The 21,807-nt window shown below is 31.7% G+C and overlaps 1 protein-coding gene across 1 annotated transcript; it reads right to left on the bottom strand.

Moving 5' to 3' along the window:
• Positions 1-11,538: 11,538 nt before the first annotated feature.
• Positions 11,539-14,202, bottom strand: LOC114719661 (probable disease resistance protein At5g63020). The gene has a single exon (XM_028905173.1). The coding sequence runs from the start codon at positions 14,200-14,202 to the stop codon at positions 11,539-11,541; it is 2,664 nt and encodes an 887-aa protein (XP_028761006.1).
• Between the last annotated feature and the right edge of the window lie 7,605 nt (positions 14,203-21,807).

Genomic DNA, 21,807 nt, shown 5'->3' with positions numbered 1-21,807 from the left:
TTAGTTTGCGCTCTGTTGAAAAGAAATAGCAAAAATAATTAGTGCACATTTTATAATTAGATATAGTTATGGATAGGATAAAATTTATAAATATTTTATACCTGTTTAATTCAAAAAATAAAGTAAAAATGATAAAGTGGCTCGTGAGTCATGAGAGAGTGGGGCAGGTTTAGGGTTGGCTTTATTTGGTTAGTGTCCTTAGCGACAGGAGAGACATGTCACATGTGAGAGCAGTGAGAGTGGGGAAGCGGACGAAGTGGCTTTACGTGAGGGAGCTGCTGTTGCTGGCGTTGTGGGGCATTGTACATAAGGGATATTGAATGAAATAAGGAACAGATTTAATAGTGTTGATAGCATTAGCAATAGAGAATTGAAGTGCCAGCAAAAAACATGCAAAAAGCTGTAAATTCAGGATTTTTCTTTTTTTTTTTGGGGGAGAAAAGACAAAAGGAAAAAAAAACACAAAGGAAACTGCAGAGATAATGAAGTGAAAGAAGAAGTCGAGAAAGCAGTAGAAAATGTGAAAACGAGAAAGAAAAATAAAAATCAGAAAAATGATCACAATAAAGGAAAAGTGCCAGCAAAAAGATGCAAGAGGAGAAAACTTACGATTTTTTTTTATTTTTAAATATGAAAAAGAGAAAGAAAAATAAAAATCAGAAAACAAAAATTGCGGAAGAAATGTTTAAGAACAAGTTGAGAAATCAATAAACAAGGAGAAGGAATGCTGTGTTGTTATGAAAGAAGACGGACAAGAACGAACAAAAAAATATAGCAGAAATTAGTGAAAAGTGCCCAGAAAAGGAAAAAAAATCCAGAAAAAAAATTTTCTGAGAAAATGCTGAAGACGAAGCAGACATGAGGCTTTAGGAGGGGCAACACGCAAAGTCTCTTGTGCATAGAGGAGCCAATGAAGTGAAGGCACTCTTTTAAAGTTGATTTGAAGCACATGACATTGGCGAGACTCTTAAGGGCTTAAATCTGAGACACAAGCGTATCCATGCACATATTGTTGCTTTAAATATATAAATAAAATTAGGTGAGTTCCTTCTATACAAACGGAAATGGGCCAGTCTTGCTTAAAAGGTTTTGAACTCACCAGATTCGACCATATATATCTCATTTTGGATAGTAAGGATTTGATTTTTTTTTATTTGTTTAAAATAATTATTTTAATATAGATAAAATTGAAGTAAATTACAAAATGGCACCTACATCATCCAATAACGCTATTTGAGATTGTTAAATGCTGTTATGAAAATACTTTTTTTAAGGGAAAGGCAAGAACAAAGCACTGCGAAAATGCTTTGAAAACTATACAAAACATACTTCCCTTATATTTTTAATATTTCATTTTCATATACCAAAATATTAATTGATTGTTAAATTACACATGTTGAGCCAAAATATCACTCTCTCCGATAAAAATGCCGTTTAAAATTAATTCAAAAATATAATTTGATAACATATATTTTCAAACTTGTGTTATTAATATATATTAGATTCAAATGTCTAATTCATGTGAACTCTATTTTTTCAAACTCAGCGATTACTTAATTAATGATTCGAATGGCAAACGCTACAAGAACCAAGTTACAATTAGTCAAAATTTCAACAAAATTAATACTTAATGGATTGAATTTTACAGAGTCAAAGTTTAGGCAATAATCAAGTTAAAATTATAAGACCAAAAGGATTAATTTTTCCTTTTAGAAAAACTAAGATTTTGGAAAAATTGGGAGGAAACCCATCCATTTTACCCCAAAAAAAAAAAAGAAAAACAACAGAGGGTATGTTTAGACATCATGTAAAACTAGGGAAGCCACAACTTAATAAGTAGCTTGCCTTCAATATATGGTTGGAAGTTGGAACAGGTTTCTTCTTCTTTTGGTTGGTTGCTGTCTATATTCAGAAACACAAGAATATGCTGCAAAAGTTGAAAAAAAAATTGAACTTTATAAACACCGACTGACTTTGGCATAAATCTATATTTTCAAACTTACAGTAGTGGCCAATGTCAAACTTTGCAATTTCAAGGCGTATGTAAACCTCAATCTCCCAATAGTAATTAGCTTTCCTCAGCGTTCCAACACAGATCAAGCATGAGAGACGTCTTTTTTTATGGTGTTTTGAACAACTTTGAGAAACAAACGCTTCACAACAATAGAAGCCAACTATAAAATGTGAAAGTTTACGAAAAAGGATGATGAACTTGCGAAATTAAACAGGAAAAACAACATCAACTAAACAACAAAATATCACAAAGATGATGAAAAAGCAGTTTTTTTTAAAAAAAATTATTATTACGATTTTTTTTCCCTTGAAGAAATATCACAAAACCAGAAAAATATAGTTGAAGATCACAACAGAGAAGAGCTAGAAAAGCAAAAGGAGCAAATTCAGGATTTCCTTAAGAACTTTTCTTTTAATATGGGTGAGACAGAGAGAAAAGAGAAATCAGGAAATACAAGCAAAGCCCAAAATGCCCAAAAGATGTTAAGGAAAGAAAGAATTAGCAAGGAGTGATGCGAACAGTGAAACCATGAAAGAAGATTTAAGAGCCAACAAAAGTTGCAAAAGCAGTAAATTCAGAAATTAAGGAAAAAGGAAAACAGAAAGTGGAAACTGCAGGGATGATGAAGTAGAAGAAGAAGCTGAGAAAGCAGTAGAACTTAGCAGAAGGGAGAAAGTAGTAGGAGACTTGTGAATGGAGGAGGAGGAGGAGAAGAAGAAGAAAAAGTTCTGAAGCTTTAGTTAGAAGGATTGGCTACAATGTCTCTGGTTGAGATTTTTTATTTTCTGTTTTCTTCTTCATGTTTTTGGTCGAGAAACATATAACACAAAGGAAACTGCAGAGATGATGGAGTAAAACAAGAAGTTAAGAAAGCAGTAGAAATTAGCAGAAGGCAGAAATTAGGAGATTTGTGAAACTATGAAGAAGAAGAAGAAGAAGAAGAAGCAGATTTGAAGCTTTAGTTGAGAGGAGTGGCTACAAAATGGAGTCAAGTCAATGTAGAATGGTTCAGACACTGCGGTTCATATTATTATTATTATGAGGGGGGAAAACACATTGTACGGTTTAGGAGAATTATTTGTGTGTCCTTTCTTCTGACGAGTGTTGATACTCCTTTTCAACTTAATTAACTAATTTAAAAAAATAAAAAAAAATTTAAAAAATTAATTATGACATATATTACATTATCTTTTTTAAAATATTTATATATATTATTAGATTATATATCAGTCTATAAATTAGACAAATTAATTTAAAAATCCCTACAAAATTTTAAAATTAATTTTTAAAATTTTTTTTAATCCCTCTAAATTAAGTAATTGAGTGTCATGTTAAGGATGGACCTATTTAAATGGCAAAAGGGCACCGGCGGAATCGGACGAAGCAAGTGGGTTTCACTTCGGGGGTTCTTTATGGTAGAATTTTAAGAAGCATTTCTGGTGTTTTTTACTTCAAGAAACAATGGAAAAACCCTTTTACAAATACTTTTATTTTAAATTTTTAATTTAGTATCTATGTATTTTTTTAATTAAATTATTTAATTTTATTCTATTAGAATTATCAACTCCTGAAATTTGCTCCATTTGCGCTGTCAGCTACTATTAACAATGCTAACCAACTAAAATTAAATATGTAATTAAGAGAGAAAAACATTAAATATTAAATTAAAAATTGAATGAGAAAATAATTTTCTCAAGAAAAAAAATTACAGAAATAAATTCGATGATGATCAAAATGAACAAGACTACTCATGCGATCACACTAAGTTACAAGTCCGTCATATGATAATCTTATCCATTATAATTTGGAGAAATTAATTTTGAGAAATTGAAAAATTAATAAATTTCTTAAGTATAACATAAATGACATGATCTCTCTAAAATATTTATACGTATTATTAAATTATATATCAATTTATAAATGAAGCAAATTAGTTTTAAAAAATTAATAAATATAAATACTTTAAATTAATTTATTATTTTTTGAATATTTTTAAATTAGCCAACAAAGTTTTATACTAAAGATAGAAAATAGTAATTCAAAAATTTAAAAATTGAGAAGCAAAAACTGAGGAGGAAAGGAGTGAAAAGGACAGTGAGAATAAGGAAATGGAATAGAAAGGCATCATATGTGGGGATATCAATATCATATGTTCATATCACGTCATGTATAATGTAGACGTCCCTTTACTTTTCTTTAATTCAAAAATAAAGTAAAAATGATAAAGCGGTTCGTAAATCATGAGAGACTGGGGCAGGTTTAGGGTTGACTTTATGTGGTCAGGGTCCCTAGTGGCAGGAGAGACATGTCACATGTGAGAGCAGTGAGAGTGGGGAAGCAGAGGAAATGTCTTTTATTTCAATGTTCACATTGGGGAGAAGTAAGGGAGCTGTTGTTGTTGACGTTGTGGGGCATTGTATGCAAGGGATATTGAATGAAATAAGGAACCGATTTATAACAGCCGTCCTTGTGTTTGAGTATTAACAAACTCAGTAAAAGAATTGTTAATGCCATTAATAGTGTTGATAGCATTAACAATAGAGAATTGAAGTGATAGCAAAAAAACATGCAAAAAGCTTCAAATTCAGGATTTTTCTTTTTGTTTTTTTTCCTTGGTCGAGAAAAGACAAAGGAAAAAGGAAAACACAAAAGAATCTGCAGAGATAATAAAATAAAAGAAGAAGCTGAGAAAAGAATAGAAATTAGCAGAAGAGAAAAAGTAGTAGATTTGGGAAACTACGAAGAAGAGGATGCAGATCCGAAACTTTAGTTAGGAGGAGTGACTACAAAGTGGAGTCACGCAAATGAGAGTTTTGAAGAAAATATTCAAATATTAAAATGAGGGAGCCAAACCTAAGTATCTGCACTATAGCTGGAATACATTTCTTCTTCTTTTTCTTGGTTGCTCTCTATATTCAGAAACACAAGAATATGCTGCAAAAGTTGAAACACAAATTGAACTTTGTAAGTACAGATAAATTAACCACAGATTGACTTTGACATAAACCTATATTGTCTAACTTAGGAGCTAATAGTATTGCAGAGGATAGTAGTTGCATGAGAGACATGATGATTATGATCACACATTTGTAATTGGTTACACGATATTAGGTCTGGAAATTTTTAGAATGACGTCTAAGATACTAATGAGAAATAAAGACATAAGAATGCTTGAATGGATATTAGTATAGCTATGTAAATGCCATATTAAGGATCTGTCGACACATATCTACTAAAACTGAATTTAAAAAACCCAAAATTTAAAGTAATGTCCCTGTTTAGACAACCATAAAGAGATTCATTGATAACTTATTTGACAATCGAGAATGTATAGAACCTAGAGGGAACTTCATGATGTTTTACAACACCAAAGTTAGAATACATAAAATTTTATTTTCCTTCCCTGTTTCGGCCATCTTGTTTGAGTGAGTGAGCTAGAAATTAGTTTCGATAAGTTTGAGGCTTCCAGTGATTTTTAGAATTAAGTTTTGTGTAGGATTAAATACCTGGTGCATGCTTGGAAGCTATTAAAGTGGAAATGAAATTTATATAAAAGTGTATGTTTGGAACAAGACAAGGCATCCACTTAGAGTTGGAATTTCTTAATTTTGATACCTTCAAATGAGAAAACAAGTTTGAAAGCGTTAGAAATCAAAATAGAATTTCTGTGTAATAAGGTCCTTATATTTCTCTTTTGATTAGTTAAAGGGAAAGAACCTGGAATTTGTTAATTTTAAGCTTAAAAATGAATTTCTCACGCCAAATTGTGTGGAAATAGCATGAAAAATGAATTTCACAGTGAGAAGATATGCAAATCTAGAATAAAAGATAAAGAAACAAAGTTGTGAAAGGAAATCAAGTATACAAGCCACACCTATGGTACTTTGGAACGATATTTTATACGATGGAGAATGATTGAATTGTAATGGTACTGCTAAGGAATGTTTAAAAGCTAAAGTGAATAGGATATAGGAATGAACTAAGGTTGGTGTCTATTTGATGAAATGTAATTGAAAACTCTAGAGATTGAATTGTTTAGGGTATAAATTGGTTGTTGTTTTGGGAGAACATATTGTCAAATTTTGATAAGAAAGAAAGTTCAAGTGCTTAAAACCTTTGAGGATAGAGATAATGACCAGAAGCTATTAATTAGAAATTATGTAATTGGCGCAAAGTGTGTATTTGTACAAAGATGAATGCCTATTAGATTTGAGGCTGTGTGATCATTAAGAGAGAAATGCTTGCTGCTTTAATGCTCAGGAATGAAAGAGACTAAATGGGTTAGGTTTTTTTAAAAAAATAAATAGAAAAAGGACGAGATGTTTAAAAGACTAAAGTGCTCAAGAAAGCAACGGTTGTGGAGTTCATGCTCCGTGTGTGTGTGTGTTTGTCTTTTGGCCTATAGGAACCAAAAGAAGAAGAAATTTGAAACCGATAAAGTGAAAGGTTATTAAATGGAGCAAGAGGTAAGACATTTGAAATGTCTTTAAATAAGCTAACAAATTTAACGTTTTTACCCGGTACAGTCAAGAGTTTAAATTGAACAGGAATTCAGGGAAATTACTTAAACTTATAAACCATAAATTGGATTACATTTTAACCTACCTTCACCAATATGGTAGGTTTTGATATTTACTTAAGTTTGCCAAGAAAATGCTAGAAGACATTAAGTTTTGTTTTGGAAGAAATCGTATCAGGTAGTGATGAACACGATCATGTTCATCAAATGTTCATCAAATCTCAATCGTTCAAATTTAGTATGACCAGCCGATATTTAATTTCTTAATTTTTTTAAATATTTTTTTAGTAGATAGATAATTTTTAAATATTTTTTTAGTAGATAGATAATTCAAAATAAATGTAATATTTTAAATGTAAATTTTTTTAAAAAATATGATTCTTTTTAATTTAAATTTAGTTAAAAATTTTAAATCTAAAATACTAAAACTGTATGCCAGTGATGTATCAGTATCATGGTGCTTGAAACTGCTTCCATCAAAGTATTGACAAAATTAATACTTTAAGAACTAAGCATCGAGTTAAAGTTCAATCAACAATTAAATTAAAGCTATAGCAACAAAAAGATTAATTTTTATTTTAAAAAAGAAGAATTATGTAATTTTAGCAAAAGTAGAAGGAAACCCTCATGTTTCACTCTGAAAAAAAAAATCCAAGGGCACTTCAAAACCTTGAGACATGATATGAAAGAGAGCCACACCCTAAGTTACTTCTGACTTCAATATCGTTGGAGCAGGTCTCTTCTTCTTTTTCTCGGTTGCTCTCTGTATTCAGGAACACAACAAGAATTTGCTGCAAAAGTTAAAACACAAATTGAACTTAGTAAATAAGGAGCAATTAAACCCAAGATAGACTTTGGCATAAATTTATATTTTCAAACTTACAGTAGCCGATGTGAAACTTGGCGATTTCAAGATATATATGCCTCAGAACTCCCAGCAATAATCAGCTTTGTTCCAACACAGATCAAGCATGAGACCACCTTTTTAAGGGATTTTGAATAACTTTAAGAAAGAGATGCTTCACAAAAATCGAAGACAACTAGAAAATCTGAAAGTTTTCGAAGGAAGATGCTGAACTTGTGAAATGAAACAGAAAAAACAACATCAACTAAACAAGAAAAATACAAGAAAGAAGTCGAACTCACAGGAAATGAGATCACGGGGATAAGCCGTGACAAATTGAAAAAGCGGTGTTTTTTAAACTATTTTTGGGATTTTTTCTTCTTGAAGAGATATCATAAAACAGTTGAAAATGATCACAACAACAGAGAAGTGCCAGCAAAAAATGCAAAAGGAGCAAATTAAGGATTTTTTTTTTTTAATTTTCTTAAATATGGGTGAGACGAAAAGAAAGCAGAAATCAGGAAATACAAGCAACACAAAGTGCCGAGAAGACGTTAAAGATCAAGAGTTGAGAAATTGAGAATTAATTAAGAGCTAGCACGGAGTGATGTGAACAGTGAAACTACGAAAGAGGACTTAAGATCCAGCGAAAGTTGCAAAAGTTCAGGAGTTTTTTTTGGGGGGGGTGTTCTGAGAAGGGAGAAAGGAAAAAGGAAATCAAAAGGTGGAAATAATAACACAAAGGAAATTTCAGAAATGAAGTAAAAGAAGAAGCTGAGTGAGTAATGAAATGCGGAAGGGAGAGAGTTGGAGATCTGTGAAACCAAGGAAGAAGGAGCAGATCTGAGGCTTTGCGAGGAGTAGTTGCAGAGTCTCCGGAGGTTTGGTTCAGAAACTGTGTGGTTCAGGCTACTACGGTACTCCTCTAGTCCTATATTTATAAGGCAGAAAGAAAAGATTTTTCTTGATTCTATTTATAAATCATTTTATTAAATTTTTATTATGAATGTACTATATTGTTTTTCATTTATTATAATGTAGATAGTTATTTTTTTAAAAGTTACATATATTAAATATGGGTAAAGTTGAAAAGTTATTATATTTTAATGAAGAGATAATACAATTTAAGGTTTTTTTTTGTCCGTATAAAATATATTGGAAGTGCCTATTTATACCAGAGAAGTAAGTCACAAGAGCGAGAGTTTCTATTGCGTGTGATGTAAGGACAAGGGAGAAATTGCGGGCTTTGAGTGAGAACAAACTGAGGATGTCACTTTTTTTTTAATTTCAATTATTTTTATTTTTATCTTATTTCTTTCCCTTTCTTTCTTTTGCATTTCAAACATGCCATGGGCAGGATTCCGATTTTTCCATTCCCTCCCCTTCCATTAATATAGGTTCTATGTACCAAACAGGCACTTACCACCTACCGAAATAAAAACATCAGTGACTTTAAAACCCATTTTTAAAAAATAATAATTCTCCAATCCTTAGCATAAGACTTAATTATTAAATTGATTTTGGTTCTAAATATAAAATTTATTTTCATATTTATTAATTTTTTCTAAATTACTTCTATAGATACTCTCTCAACCATAATTAAGTAAAAGACAGAAAAAGAGAATATTAAGGAAGATGATTATGGTGTTTACGAAAAACATGTTATATTTCTTATAATTAACTAACTTATCTAACTTTTTTAATCTAATCAAATTAGTTAAATATGTCTTATATTAAGAACCGGAGGAGTAATTTTTTTATTTAACCCACCCGAAATTAAAATAATAGTAATGATACCATGAAACCAAAATCCAGCATCAGCATGAAATGTAGAGGTGTTTAAGGCCGGCCCATCCCGGTCGGCCCGTTCCGTTCCTGGTCTTATTGAGACGGGACGGATTCGTCCCGAAATTTTCGGGACGGGACAAAAAAGGGACCAGGATGGGACGGGACATGGGACGGGGTCATCCCGTCCCGGTTCCCTTTTTTTTTAATTTTTTATCCTATTTATATAATATCATTTTTTCATATTTTTTTAAGATTTGAAACTATTGTATGGAACTATAGATATATTTATTTAGAGTTTTTATATTTGTTAATGATTTGAGATTATTGATGATTAGAATTTTTAGCAAGTTTTTATTGTGTTAAAAGCTTTTGTTTAGAGTTTTTAATGACTATTATATGTAATATTTTGAGCTTTTGTTTAAGAGTGCCCAAACAAATAAAAAAGAAAATAAAAAGATGTTTTTATAAGATTTAAGCTCAAAAAAATATAATTAAAAAAATTTCGAGACGTCCTGACCGGGACCGGGACAAACCCGGGACAGAAAATCTATCCCGTTACTGTTCATCGCTAAGGTGAAAAAGTAAAACAATTTGATGGCCAATGAAAGAGTAGAGAAGCCAGTGGGTTTGAACAATGGAACAAAAAAAAAAATTTATAAGAAAATATGATGACCTTTAACGACTAAAGACTTAACTAATTTCCCTTACTGGAGATGATGATATATATTCAAATGAAATTTGCCATTGCAATTCATCATAAAATAAACAAAATATCCCTCCGGTCCTAAATGTAAACCCCATTTTATAATGTAATTTACATATGAGACCTATTTTGTAACGTAATTTACACTACAAAATGAGTCTTATATTTAAGACAGGAGGAATACATAATATAAAATCGTATGGTACTGTTTATGGATAAACAATATTGAAACTCGAACTATAGTGCTTAAGAGGATACATAACAATACAATCTAACAGAAAATAGCAACACTCACGGCAACATTTACTCACTCATTTATTTCCAGAAATTTTATCTCCAACACAGACACTCCATTTTTTACCAGAAAAGGAAGATTCTTAGAACCTCTCGCAAGATGTTTTAGAATGATTCATCCCTGCACGCAATGTTTAGTGAGAAAACAATTAACTAGGAAAGGCTCTTGGTAAAAAAGATTATTGCAGCAGATGAACACGAGTAATTTATCCTTTTATTTTTCTTTTCATATTCTATAAATTAAAAATTTTATCAAGAGATTATAAATTTTCTCGCAGTTCTATAGAAGTCTATAAACAAGACAGGCAGGTGAGTGAACACTATCAAAATTTTCTTATATGCTATTTGTGCTTTTTTTATGAAATATGCTTTGCGTGGTTTAATTAAAAATTCTACAAATTTTGAAACACTGAAATTTAAGATACAAGAATCTATATGAAATTTGGGGAAAATAACTTATTAACAAATATAATAATCACATGATAAATATTCATTTGCGTGCATTACTTGGGTCAATCAAAAAGCAACAGCATTTGCATGGAAGTGAGAATAATTTTTACTCTACCCCTATGTTTGGTGTGAGGGGAATGGAGGAGAAGAGAGGGAAGAAAAAAATTTAGTGAAGTTGATTTAAAAAATAAGAAAAGTCGGGTTTTAAAATTTTAATAAAAATAAGATATAAGAGAAAAAAGTAATAAAATTAATTAAAAACTTTTCATTGTATTTCTTCAATATTTTAAAGGGAAAAATATACTCAGGTCTTACAGAAGACAATTAATTTTAAAAAAGTCCCTGAAAATCCTGAAATGATTCCTAAGTTCCGAGGGACTTGTGTGTAATTAATTATAATTGTGAAATTACCTATTTACCCCATTAATTTGAACTTAATGTAATTCATTTACAACCTCAACGGTAGTTGTTGACAACCCGAGAAGAGATGGTTAACAACCTCGGCAATGCCTCTGGCATCCCACAGAGTGAGTTGTCAGAGCACTGGCGAGGTTGTCAACCACTTCTTCTTGGGTTGTCAACAGCCACTGTCAAGATTGTAAATGAATTGCTACAATAAAATCAATGGGATAAATAAGTAATTTTACAATTACAATTAATTACACACAACTCCCTGAGGACTTCAGAATCATTTCGGAATTTTCAAAGATTTTTTTGAAATTAATTATCTTCTGTGGAACCTGTGTACTTTTTCTTTTTTTAAAATCAGCCTATTAAAATTTTCTCTCTCCTCCCCTCTCATCTGTTGTCGTCGTACCAAACTAACCCTAAAGCTTAACCAAATGAAATTACTTGGAAAAAATAGTTACCTTTCTCCAGATTTTGAAAGAAGATGCGAAATAACTTCGTCTTCCAATGCGTATTGATCAATTCCTTTCAAATTTTGATGAAAGGAGAAGCCTGGTAGCTTCATCTTCCCATTGCAATTGAGCCAACCACTCATGCTCTCCTTTAAAGCTTTGTAGATTCTTCAATACACTTTGAGAATTAAATGGGAGCTTCTTCAAATTGGGCCACTCTTGTACTCGAATCTCCTTCAAAGAAGGAAACTGTAATGCCATTGTACAAATGCTCTGTAAGTCACTCAGAGATCCCAGGTGAAGATTAGTGAGACTGGAAAAAAGATTATTCTCAGCGCCAATAGTCCCAAAGTCTGCACTTATAACTTCCTTCAATGAATGGCAACGACTTAATTCAAGGACTTCAAGGTCACAAGCATATATAAGCCAATTCAAGTCAAGTATATTTTGACACTCGAAGATAATCAACTGGCGAAGGCTGATTTTATATTCATTTCCCCGAAATGGGCTCCTTGGAATATTCACAGCTTCAAAATTCTCTGGTTTCACGACACCCATAACTTTTAATGTTTCAAGATGCGTCATTTCTCCAAGTGATGAGGACAAGTCAGGGAGTAATGAGTTTGCTTTAATGAATAGCTCACACATGCACATCTGCAACTTTGGGGACCTCAGTATGTTTTTAACAGAGGATATGCTAGAGACAGAAATGCGTATATAATGAAGATCATTTAAGCCTTCTAGCTCATGCAACAATACATTTTCACCTTCCCCCTCACGCAACCATACATTTTCATCAATCATTATCACGCGAACTTTCCAGCCTCTCATACTGAAGGCTTGAAGAGATAACAAACTGGATATAACTTCCTGTGGTAATTTAAGCTCTGCAAGTCCGTCCAGCAACAAGAACCTTAGCTTCTTCAAATTCTTGAACTCCTCTGGCAATTTTGATATATTAGTATGGGATAGGTTCATGTGTTCTAGATTTACGAAGTCCCCAATTGCTGATGGTAGATTTCTTATTCCATCATTAAACGACAAGTCCAGTACTCTAATGGTATTTGGGAGGACAAGTACCTCTGTTGGAAAGACCTCTATACTAGTATTCCTAATAAGAAGAGTGATGAGATTAGGACAATGAGGTGTTTGTAGGGGGTTTAGAATCATATGACCATTGCTCCACAAAGAGAGCTTTTCTACCTGTTTTAACTTTGTATGACTAAATCCTCCCAGGCCAGTAGTTCCATAACCGTCTTTTACAATGAATCTTGCCTGCTCCTCACATGCTATCCAAAGGGCCATATCTCTAATGACATCATGCATTTTAATTGTGTTTTCTTTGTCACCGTTTTCCAATAAGCAAGCATAACTCAATCCTGAAATTATATCTTCTCCATGCTTATGTGCCTCGTGTGTATAATCAAATTCAACCAAATAACCTTCCGCTGTCCAGAGGAAAACAAGGTCTTCCTTTTCAATGTTATAGTCCTCAGGAAATAGAGCACAATACAAAAGACATAATTTGTAGGTATCATTTGGCAATCTATCATAACTAAATTTAAGCAAGCAGTAGACATCTTCAACCATAACTTGGATTTTTGAGGGATAACTCCTCAAAATTTCTATAGCACGCTTCCATTCAGCTGGAGACACCTTATTAACCATGACTCGACCAATAATGCGAAGAGCAAGTGGCAACCCTTGACACTCATCCACCACTAGTTTTGCGAGATCAGAGATATAAGGGTTTTCAAGAATTGTTGTGCCCACGGTCTTCTTGAACAACTCAAATGCTCTATCTGGCGGAAGGCAATTTACTTTTATATGTCTCTGTGCACCCATTAGGCCACATATTTCTTTGGACCGAGTTGTGAATATTATCTTGCATTCACAATTATTAGGGGAAGGAACCCCCAATTTCCACAAGTCAATTCTTTCCCACACATCATCTAATAACAATACAAATTTCTTCTTATTCAAGATGTTGAGTAACAAAGAGGGTCTCTCATCCATTGTCGCATTATTCCAACTATCATCTTCCACACGCAATTTCCTTCTAATGGCATCTTGAATTCTTCCTGGATATACATCTTTAGACGCCACAACCCAGATGACTACATAGTCTGCTCTTGTTGAGAGGAAATCATTGTTGAATTTCTTAAGTAGAGTTGTTTTGCCCACCGCTCCCATTCCATGCAAGCCAATGACACCTACCTGGTTGTTCTCAAAGCATGTACGTAGCTCCTCAAATGTTGATTCCACACCCACAGCCTCGTCCACCGGAAGTTCAACGAACTGATCACCAGCACACTTTTCTGCTACATGATCAAAATTCCCTCTGTTTAGAAGACGGTTAACGTCATTCAACTTCCGAGTGACCATTTTGTGTAGCTTGTATCTAGCTCGACAATTCTTGGGACAACCAAAACACTTAGCTTGTTTTTCTTGATCACCTCGTTGTAGAATATCCTGAACTTCTTTTTGTAGATTTTCAACTCCGTCCATCCAAACCCGTACCTCATTCAAAACCATCAACTTTGGATCTGGATTCTTCTCTGCCGTTTCGACCTTCCTCTTGACATCAAGATATCTGCCATTGAGTATCTCTGAAGCACTTCTCAAAGGGTTGAGGTTGTCTCCCAGCCGGCGTATTGAATCTGTCCATTTGCTGCAGCAACCGAACAAACGATCTAGAATGCCAATGACTGGAGTAATAATATCAGCCATGGTTTGGCTTGGGTGCACCAAAGATGTGAGGATCAAACGTGAGAAGGAGAAGATAGAAATACAGTGAACAGCGAGTGGCTATGTTTGACTCTCAGTTGGCGCGAGCTTTTTTGACAATTATTAAAGTGGATGAACCAGCCTGTATTGAAAAATTACGGTAAAATTTTTTGAAGAGTTTCACCATCAACGGTGTAAAACAGCGTTCCTTATTTTCTTCTAATTTTATTTAATCTGATGGGTAGCCTTCCCGGTAAGAGGAAATAGTATTTCTATACACTAATATTTAATTGAGTGAAAACCACTTCTTGGAATTGCTTTTATATAAAATCCGTAAAGAATTTGGGAAATTTAAAAAAAATGATAGCTAAATTTTTAAAAACTCTAACAGGTTACTTGAAGTTAAGAAATTTCAAATTTCTTATAATCATTAAATTAAAATCTTAAAATGTTGGTGAATTCACACTCTTTAATTTTTTTTAACAGCTCACAATTGTAGATTATTATTAAATTAATGGACGTAACTAATTTTTTAAATGCTTGTTTAGAGCCACTTATTTTATGTTTACGTAAGTCCAGACAAAAATTTTTTACATAAGTTTGAAATTTAAATTGTCTTAATCTTTCTTATAAAATCATAGTTGGGGTTATCTAAACGTTTTTATTATTGTTATCTCTAATTAATTTTAGACATTACATTAATTAAAAGATTGGCAACTTGAGATACTATAATTTTTTTTATTATTACTTTATTTTTCTTTGTTATTTACCCATTATAAATAGGTGTATTTAAAAAATTTTATTTTTTTACACATTTATTATTTTTAATTAATTTCAACAGTTTCTCCAAATTGCATAACTTCAGCTGCAGGGTTTTTTGTACCGCATGGAAGTCTTTTTCAAACAATAAGGTCACTGTAGCAAAGATTTAAAAAAGCAGAAGGCGAGAAAACAGCCAACCTGCCTATCCTTATCCTACTTCATCAACCCCCACCTCTTGAAGGAAAGGTGGCTGTGATCAAATGGGCAAAAAATTTTCTGATCTCTACGGGCGGATTTCGCTAACAGTCTCCAATGGTTATTCTAGAGGAAAAAAAATTGCATAATTTCCAAATTACCAGAATTTGATTATCACTTTTATTAAAAAAACAGTACTTTGAAAGGTCGTGCGTGGCAGGGTTGGGAGGCAATAAAGCTGCAGCCTTTATGGCAGCGCGTGCAGTAAGGCGGCGCTTGGGAGTGGCTGAGCTGACTTCTCCTCCATCCTCTTTTTGCTGTTTTGGCTCGTGACTCTGCCGAAAAGAAAGGAATCCAAGAAAGAGGCTTACATCATTAAAGGCATTGACAGCATTTTTACGGGGTTTCACTATTTTATTAATATCATTTACAACAAATTTTATAACAATTTCAACAGTTAAAAAATATGAAATTTACCATCTTGTGAATGGTGATAACTAGGTTATCAATTTTTTTAATGCATTTATGAAGCTTGGAAAAAGCATAATTTATCATAAATTGTATATTTCACATTGATTAATTATTTTGAATGGTGATAATTTGATCAAATCTAATTTTTTTAGTTGTGAGAATTTGATTATATTTTACATATTAATTATTTACTTTTATTTTTTTAAGTGTTGAAACTGTAAAAAAATTATTGTAAATGACATTATTGAAAAAACGAAACTCGCTAAAAGTATTATTAATGTCATTAATAGTGTTGATTAAAGTTATGATCGAAATAGTAAGGGTCAAAAACGTTTTTTCATCAGATTTAAAAAATTATATCTATTTCACATGAAAATATTTTTATTGAGATAAATGTTGTTAAAAAGTTGATTGAATGAACATTGATACTTGTTGATCAATCCGCCTGACTCAACAATGACACAGAGTAAGCATATGGCAAAACCAAAGACTCAACACTGTGTTGGTTGTTCAAATAACTTCAAGTGATTTGATCTATTATAATAAGGGTGTTTGAATAGAAATAAAATATTTATCAAAATAAATATATAAAAAAATTTATTTTGATTTGTAAAAAAAAATATCTCTCAAAAGTACTTTTTGGTTTTCCAAACACCAAAACCTAGAATCTATTTTGCCTTGTACGCTAGAAAATCGACCTTTGCTGAAAATTGGGTCTCAGGAAAATGTTAAAATCAAAGGTGTCATCCAGGCAAAATCAACATTTTATTTCTTTGTTACAAAATTTTTAGCGTACCAAACTCAAATGGTTACGGCCGAGAAAATGGTAAAAATAAAGTAGTTTGTGAATCATGAAAGAGGAGAGGAGTTCGCATAACATGCTCAGCGCATCAGTGAGCACTTAAAACTCATCCCTCAAAACGATATTGTTTGAATTTAAGTGACCCAATATCAATCTGAACAATTTTTCTTTCTCTGCCCCCCTCTCCTTCTCTATTTGCCCCTCCTTTGCATCAAGTGTTGAAAATAAAACACATTTGTATGCCATTCCCACCATTGCTTCTTGTAACGGAAGATGAAGAGCTTTGAACGTGATTCCAAGGATATTCAGGTCTGAAAATATGCTCAAATTAAACCACGTGGTTTTCAGAGATGAGTTCCAGGTATTGATAGGTCCTCATGGGTGCGGGTTTGGGGTTGCTTTTATTTTGTCAGTGTCCTTAGTGGCAGCCTGACAGGAGAGACATGTGAGACTCTGAGAGTAGTCAGAGACTCAGAAGAAAAAGCAAGGCATCCCACGAGCAAAAAGGTTACTCAAAGTCAAAGCGATTCATGTGTTATTTGTGTGCGAATTAAATCGATTTTAAAATTAATGTGTAAAAAAAGTTTTGTTTCTATTTGTATAAAAACAGTTTTAAAAAATATTTTTTGTGATTTCTAAACGCCTTCTTAATTTTATTCTTTCATTTAGAATTTCTTTGGAACAAATAAAAATTGAGGACAGACAAAAAAATTTAAAAAATTTGATTTAGGAAATTAAAAAATTAAAGTTAAAACTTTTTAATTAAATTTTATTACTCTTTTATTTTGCTTTTTTTAATATAAATTTTAATTAATTTTCCTCTAAGCTAAGAAAAGACATCGTGTTGCTCAGCTTGGATTCCAGCTACTTATATACTCAGATCCATCTCGTTGTTTATTTTTCAATTCAGCACCCTCACCTCATACATTAGGTAATTCCTCGTTTGTGAAGTACCAAGCGAGGAAGGCAATTTTTGCAGAGATGAAATTGAGAAATACTGAGAATTTTGATTACTGAGAATTCATCCCGTGAATCTTGCTCCTAATTCAGTCAAAAAGAGAGCATGTTGATTACTGAGAATTCATCCTGTGAATCTTGCTCCTAAGTCAGTCAATAGCTCCCCCCTCCCAAAAAAAAAAAAAGCATCCAACTTCATACCTTGGATTGTCAGGCGGGGGGTCTAAGTCACGGTTCACACTTCACCAGATGCTGCCATCACATGATTTTAACAGAAGGATCAACGCCTCTCTATTAGAAATAAATTTGAGGAAAATTGGCAATCATAGCAGTTCTATCACTTAACAGTGACAATAAAAATTTATATAATTCTCGCTTCCATTATTTAACACGGGTACTTCTTCAAGAATTCATATCTACCACTTCCATTTTTAAACATAAGGACAGTTTGGTCTTCATACATTACTTAATTTCACAAACAAGGCCTTTTCCCTTCATAATGATTTTACACATTCGAGATCTTTCAGGGCTAAAAATTTTGTTAATTTGGTCCTTAAACATAACTTTCTCTGTAATCAATGGGTCAGCAAAACTTTTCAACTTTTAACATCAGCGGCGTGAACACTTCGTATGTGATAACAACTTAATTTTGGCATATGGGTACTTTAATAAAGAGCCCAGGATCATACGTGTTAAATAAAATAGCAGACGTGTTAAGGGAACATTGCATAATTACCGTTCCGAGTTGGGGGAAAAAGTAATTTTTGATTGCTGATTAATTATAGGAAAATCCTCGGAGAATGTACATGCTATTTCTTGTTATGTAAAAATATGTCATTTTCTAGTAAAAACATGTCATTTTCAAATAAATTATGGTCATTTTTAATTAATGTACATGCTACTTCTCGTTATGTATTAGGAAAAGATACATTGTTAATCTCAAGTTTATAATCGTCATTTTTCAGTAAAGACGTGTCATTTTCAAATAAATTATAGTTATTTTTAATTAATGTACATGCTACTTTTTGTTATGTATCAGGAAAAGACACATTGTTAATCTCACGTTTAGACTGGTCATTTTCTAGTAAAGACGTGTTATTTTCAAATAAATTGTCATTTTTAATTAATGTATATGCTACTTCTTGTTATGTATCAAAAATAATTGTTTTGTTAATATCAAATTTAGGCTTGTTATTTTTCAATTAAGATTTGTTATCCTCAAGTAAATTGTTGTCACGGACTCGACACTAAACCGGTTAAAATAGCAGTTCAAGGGTCAGTGGGCCAAACGGGTCAACTCATAATCAAATTAGCCATATTAAAATAATATAATTTAAATGAAAATAACAAAATATAACAACATTAATAATCATTAATAACAAAATACAAGGAAATACAATAATAGTTTGATTGTAACATAACAAAGTATAATAATATTGAAAAATTTTAACATTTACAATTCGTCAATAACTAAAATTAATAATTGTTAATACCAAAGTTATCATTTAAATTCATTGGAATCTATAATGACTAAGATATTATAAGCTGAATGAGAAAAAATAAAATCAATAGCAATACAATCATCTAAACTGATTCATCACTGGTTTACACCGGTTTTTACAGATTCATCACTTTTTGACTGAGTTGACACTTTTTCGATTTCTGGCCAGTTTAACACTCAAACCAAACCGGACCACTGCCGCCCGGATCAATCCATTTTTTTCTGGAAAAAAACACACAGGTACCTAATTGGAAAAAAAAAGTATAGGTACCTCCAAAATGGTTTTCCCATAATAGTTTTATAAAGTAATAAATCCAAATTATTTAAATTTAAGGGAAAACTGGTGATATATCCCTTATTGGAAACTTAATTGCAAATGGTCTCTAAAATGATGAGCTGCCTAAAAGAAGATAAATTGAATATAAGAGAAATTGAATTGCACATAAGAAAGATGATTTATTATTTTCATAAATTCTTTATTTGATATAGGATTATGGTAATTTATTTTACTGTTGATAGCATTTTGGTAAATTTGCCAAATAAATGGTGTTACTACCTTCAGTCCTTAATATTAGATAAAGTTGACTAATTTGTATAAATTAAAAAAAGTTTACTTAATTATTTAATAGTAGCATACATTACATCATCTTTATAGAATATTTATGCGGATAATTAGATTATATGTCAATGTATAAGTAGGCAAATTAGTTTTAAAAAATAATAGATATAAATATTTTAGAGTAATTTAGTAACTTTTTAAATTTTTTAAATTAATTAATTGAATCTTATATTAAGAATCGGATATAGTATTTTCTTTTTTTGACCGGATGTAGTATTTTCAAGTAGAATTTTAGGAAGCATTTGTGATGTTTATGACTTCAAAAAATAGTGAGAAAATCCTTTTACAAAAACTTTTACTTTTGTTATTTTTAACGTGGTATCTATGGATTATTCTTTTAATTAAATTATTTAATTTTATTTATTAGAATTATTAACTCCTCAAATTTGCTCTATTTGAAATGTTAGCCATGCTAAGTGCAAACAGAATAAAGTTAAAAATTTAATTAAGAGAAAAAAAACTAGGTATCAAATTAAAAATTGAATGAGAAAGAATAAGTAGTTTCAAAATAATTTCTCAAGAAACAACAAAATCACAAAAATAAATTTGACGACGATCAAAACAAACAAGGCTACTTATGAAAATCACACTAAACTACATGTCGGTCATATGATAATATTTTTTTTTTGCTAAAATATAGGTATCCTCTTATTGGAAGCAATCCTATTCGAGACATTGTCAGGCACTAAATTTGGACATCCCTCCTAGCGGGGATTTAAACCTTGATTGGTCACGTTGTAAGAAACTAGCCCCTTTCGTTAGACCCAATCCCGTTGATGTCATATAATAATCTTATCCATTATAATTTAGGGATTTTTGTTTATTGGGCCTTACACCAACTCTAATTAACAATATTGACATCCGCTAAAGCAAATTTATATCAATAGATACCACTTATCATGCTAATTTCTTGACAGAGAGATGGAAAGAATGGCTTTGTGGGGTCCGAAAGTGACAAAAGGAGCGTGTGGGTCCGCCAAGCATTAGTGGAAGACCGAGAGAAGACTTCCTGTATGCTTTATTTCAAAACTGTATTTTTCTTTTAAACTGTTTTATGAATGGTGATTCCCGGAGTTCATGCCTCCGCTTTCCTGCGATAACTCATTGCATGAAAGCGCTCCCTCCTGTTTCAAAGGGAACCACCCCAGAAGCAACCATACTGCGCACTGGTACAAGATTATTATCACATATTCTCTTTAATATAAGGATTACATATCTAATTTTGAAAAATTAAAAAATTAACTAAGTTAATTATTTGTAATATATGTGTTTTATTTTTCCAAACTGTCATATTTACTCATATGTATTGGGATTACTTTTTTGTTAAAACCATGTTAGAGAAAATATTATAAATTTAGGAGATAATAAATTAGAATATTATATTTATAACCAAATTTAATCCTCCAATTAACTTTTATATTGATGACTGGAGGTAGTATTATATAATCACTTTGTAAAATCCATCTCCTTGCTTATTTTACAATTCGTCAGTCCTCAATCCTCACCTCCTACATAAGTTGTTCCTCAATTTTGATTATTTCTAAAATTGTTTTTTTAAATAATCCATGTATTATCGAATATCTCTGTTTTCCTGTCAAATTCAGGTGTACTCACATGTGAGGAACAAACAATTATTTATGATAGTTTTACTTGGATGGACTTGATTGAGAAATACCTGTCTTAAAAATATAGCTAAAAAGACCACATTTGTAAGTGACCAAATTTAGAATTTCCATTAACTAGGGAGGCAATTTTTAGAAAGACCATATTAAGAAATACCACTCGAGTCTTTATTTATCATTTATAAGAGGGGATTTTTTCATAGCATATAAAATTTCTTAATTTGATTATTTCAAGTATATTATCATACTAACTAGAATAAAAAAATACTGTTTAATGCACATGTTAACATTATAAGACTGAATTTTTATTAAATTTTATAATTTAATTAAGATATAAATTAATTTATATAATATATCAATAAAAAAATAAACTAATATAAAAGTAACATAGTAAATTGATTATTACTATTTTTTTTGAATTAAACAAGAGTTAATTAAATATCTTTTTTTTTCTCCCTTCCCTTCCTCTGCTACCTTCCCGTCAAACCAAACAGGTGCTCGCTTATGAGTCCTCATGTCCTCATAGGTGCGGGTTTAGGGTTGTATTTATTTTGCCAGTGTCCTGAGTGGCAGCCTGGCAGGAGAGACATGTGAGACTGTGAAAATAGTCAGAGAAGGAAAAAGCGAGAAAAAGCAGGGTATCCAACAGACGGCGAGATTTGAGTGCAAGGGGGGTGCT

The sequence above is a fragment of the Neltuma alba genome, unplaced genomic scaffold (genome assembly GCF_004799145.2).
Source record: "Neltuma alba isolate B1F8T4 unplaced genomic scaffold, ASM479914v2 tig00011931_pilon, whole genome shotgun sequence".
NCBI lineage: Eukaryota > Viridiplantae > Streptophyta > Magnoliopsida > Fabales > Fabaceae > Neltuma > Neltuma alba.
This window is presented reverse-complemented; position numbering and strand designations above follow the sequence as displayed.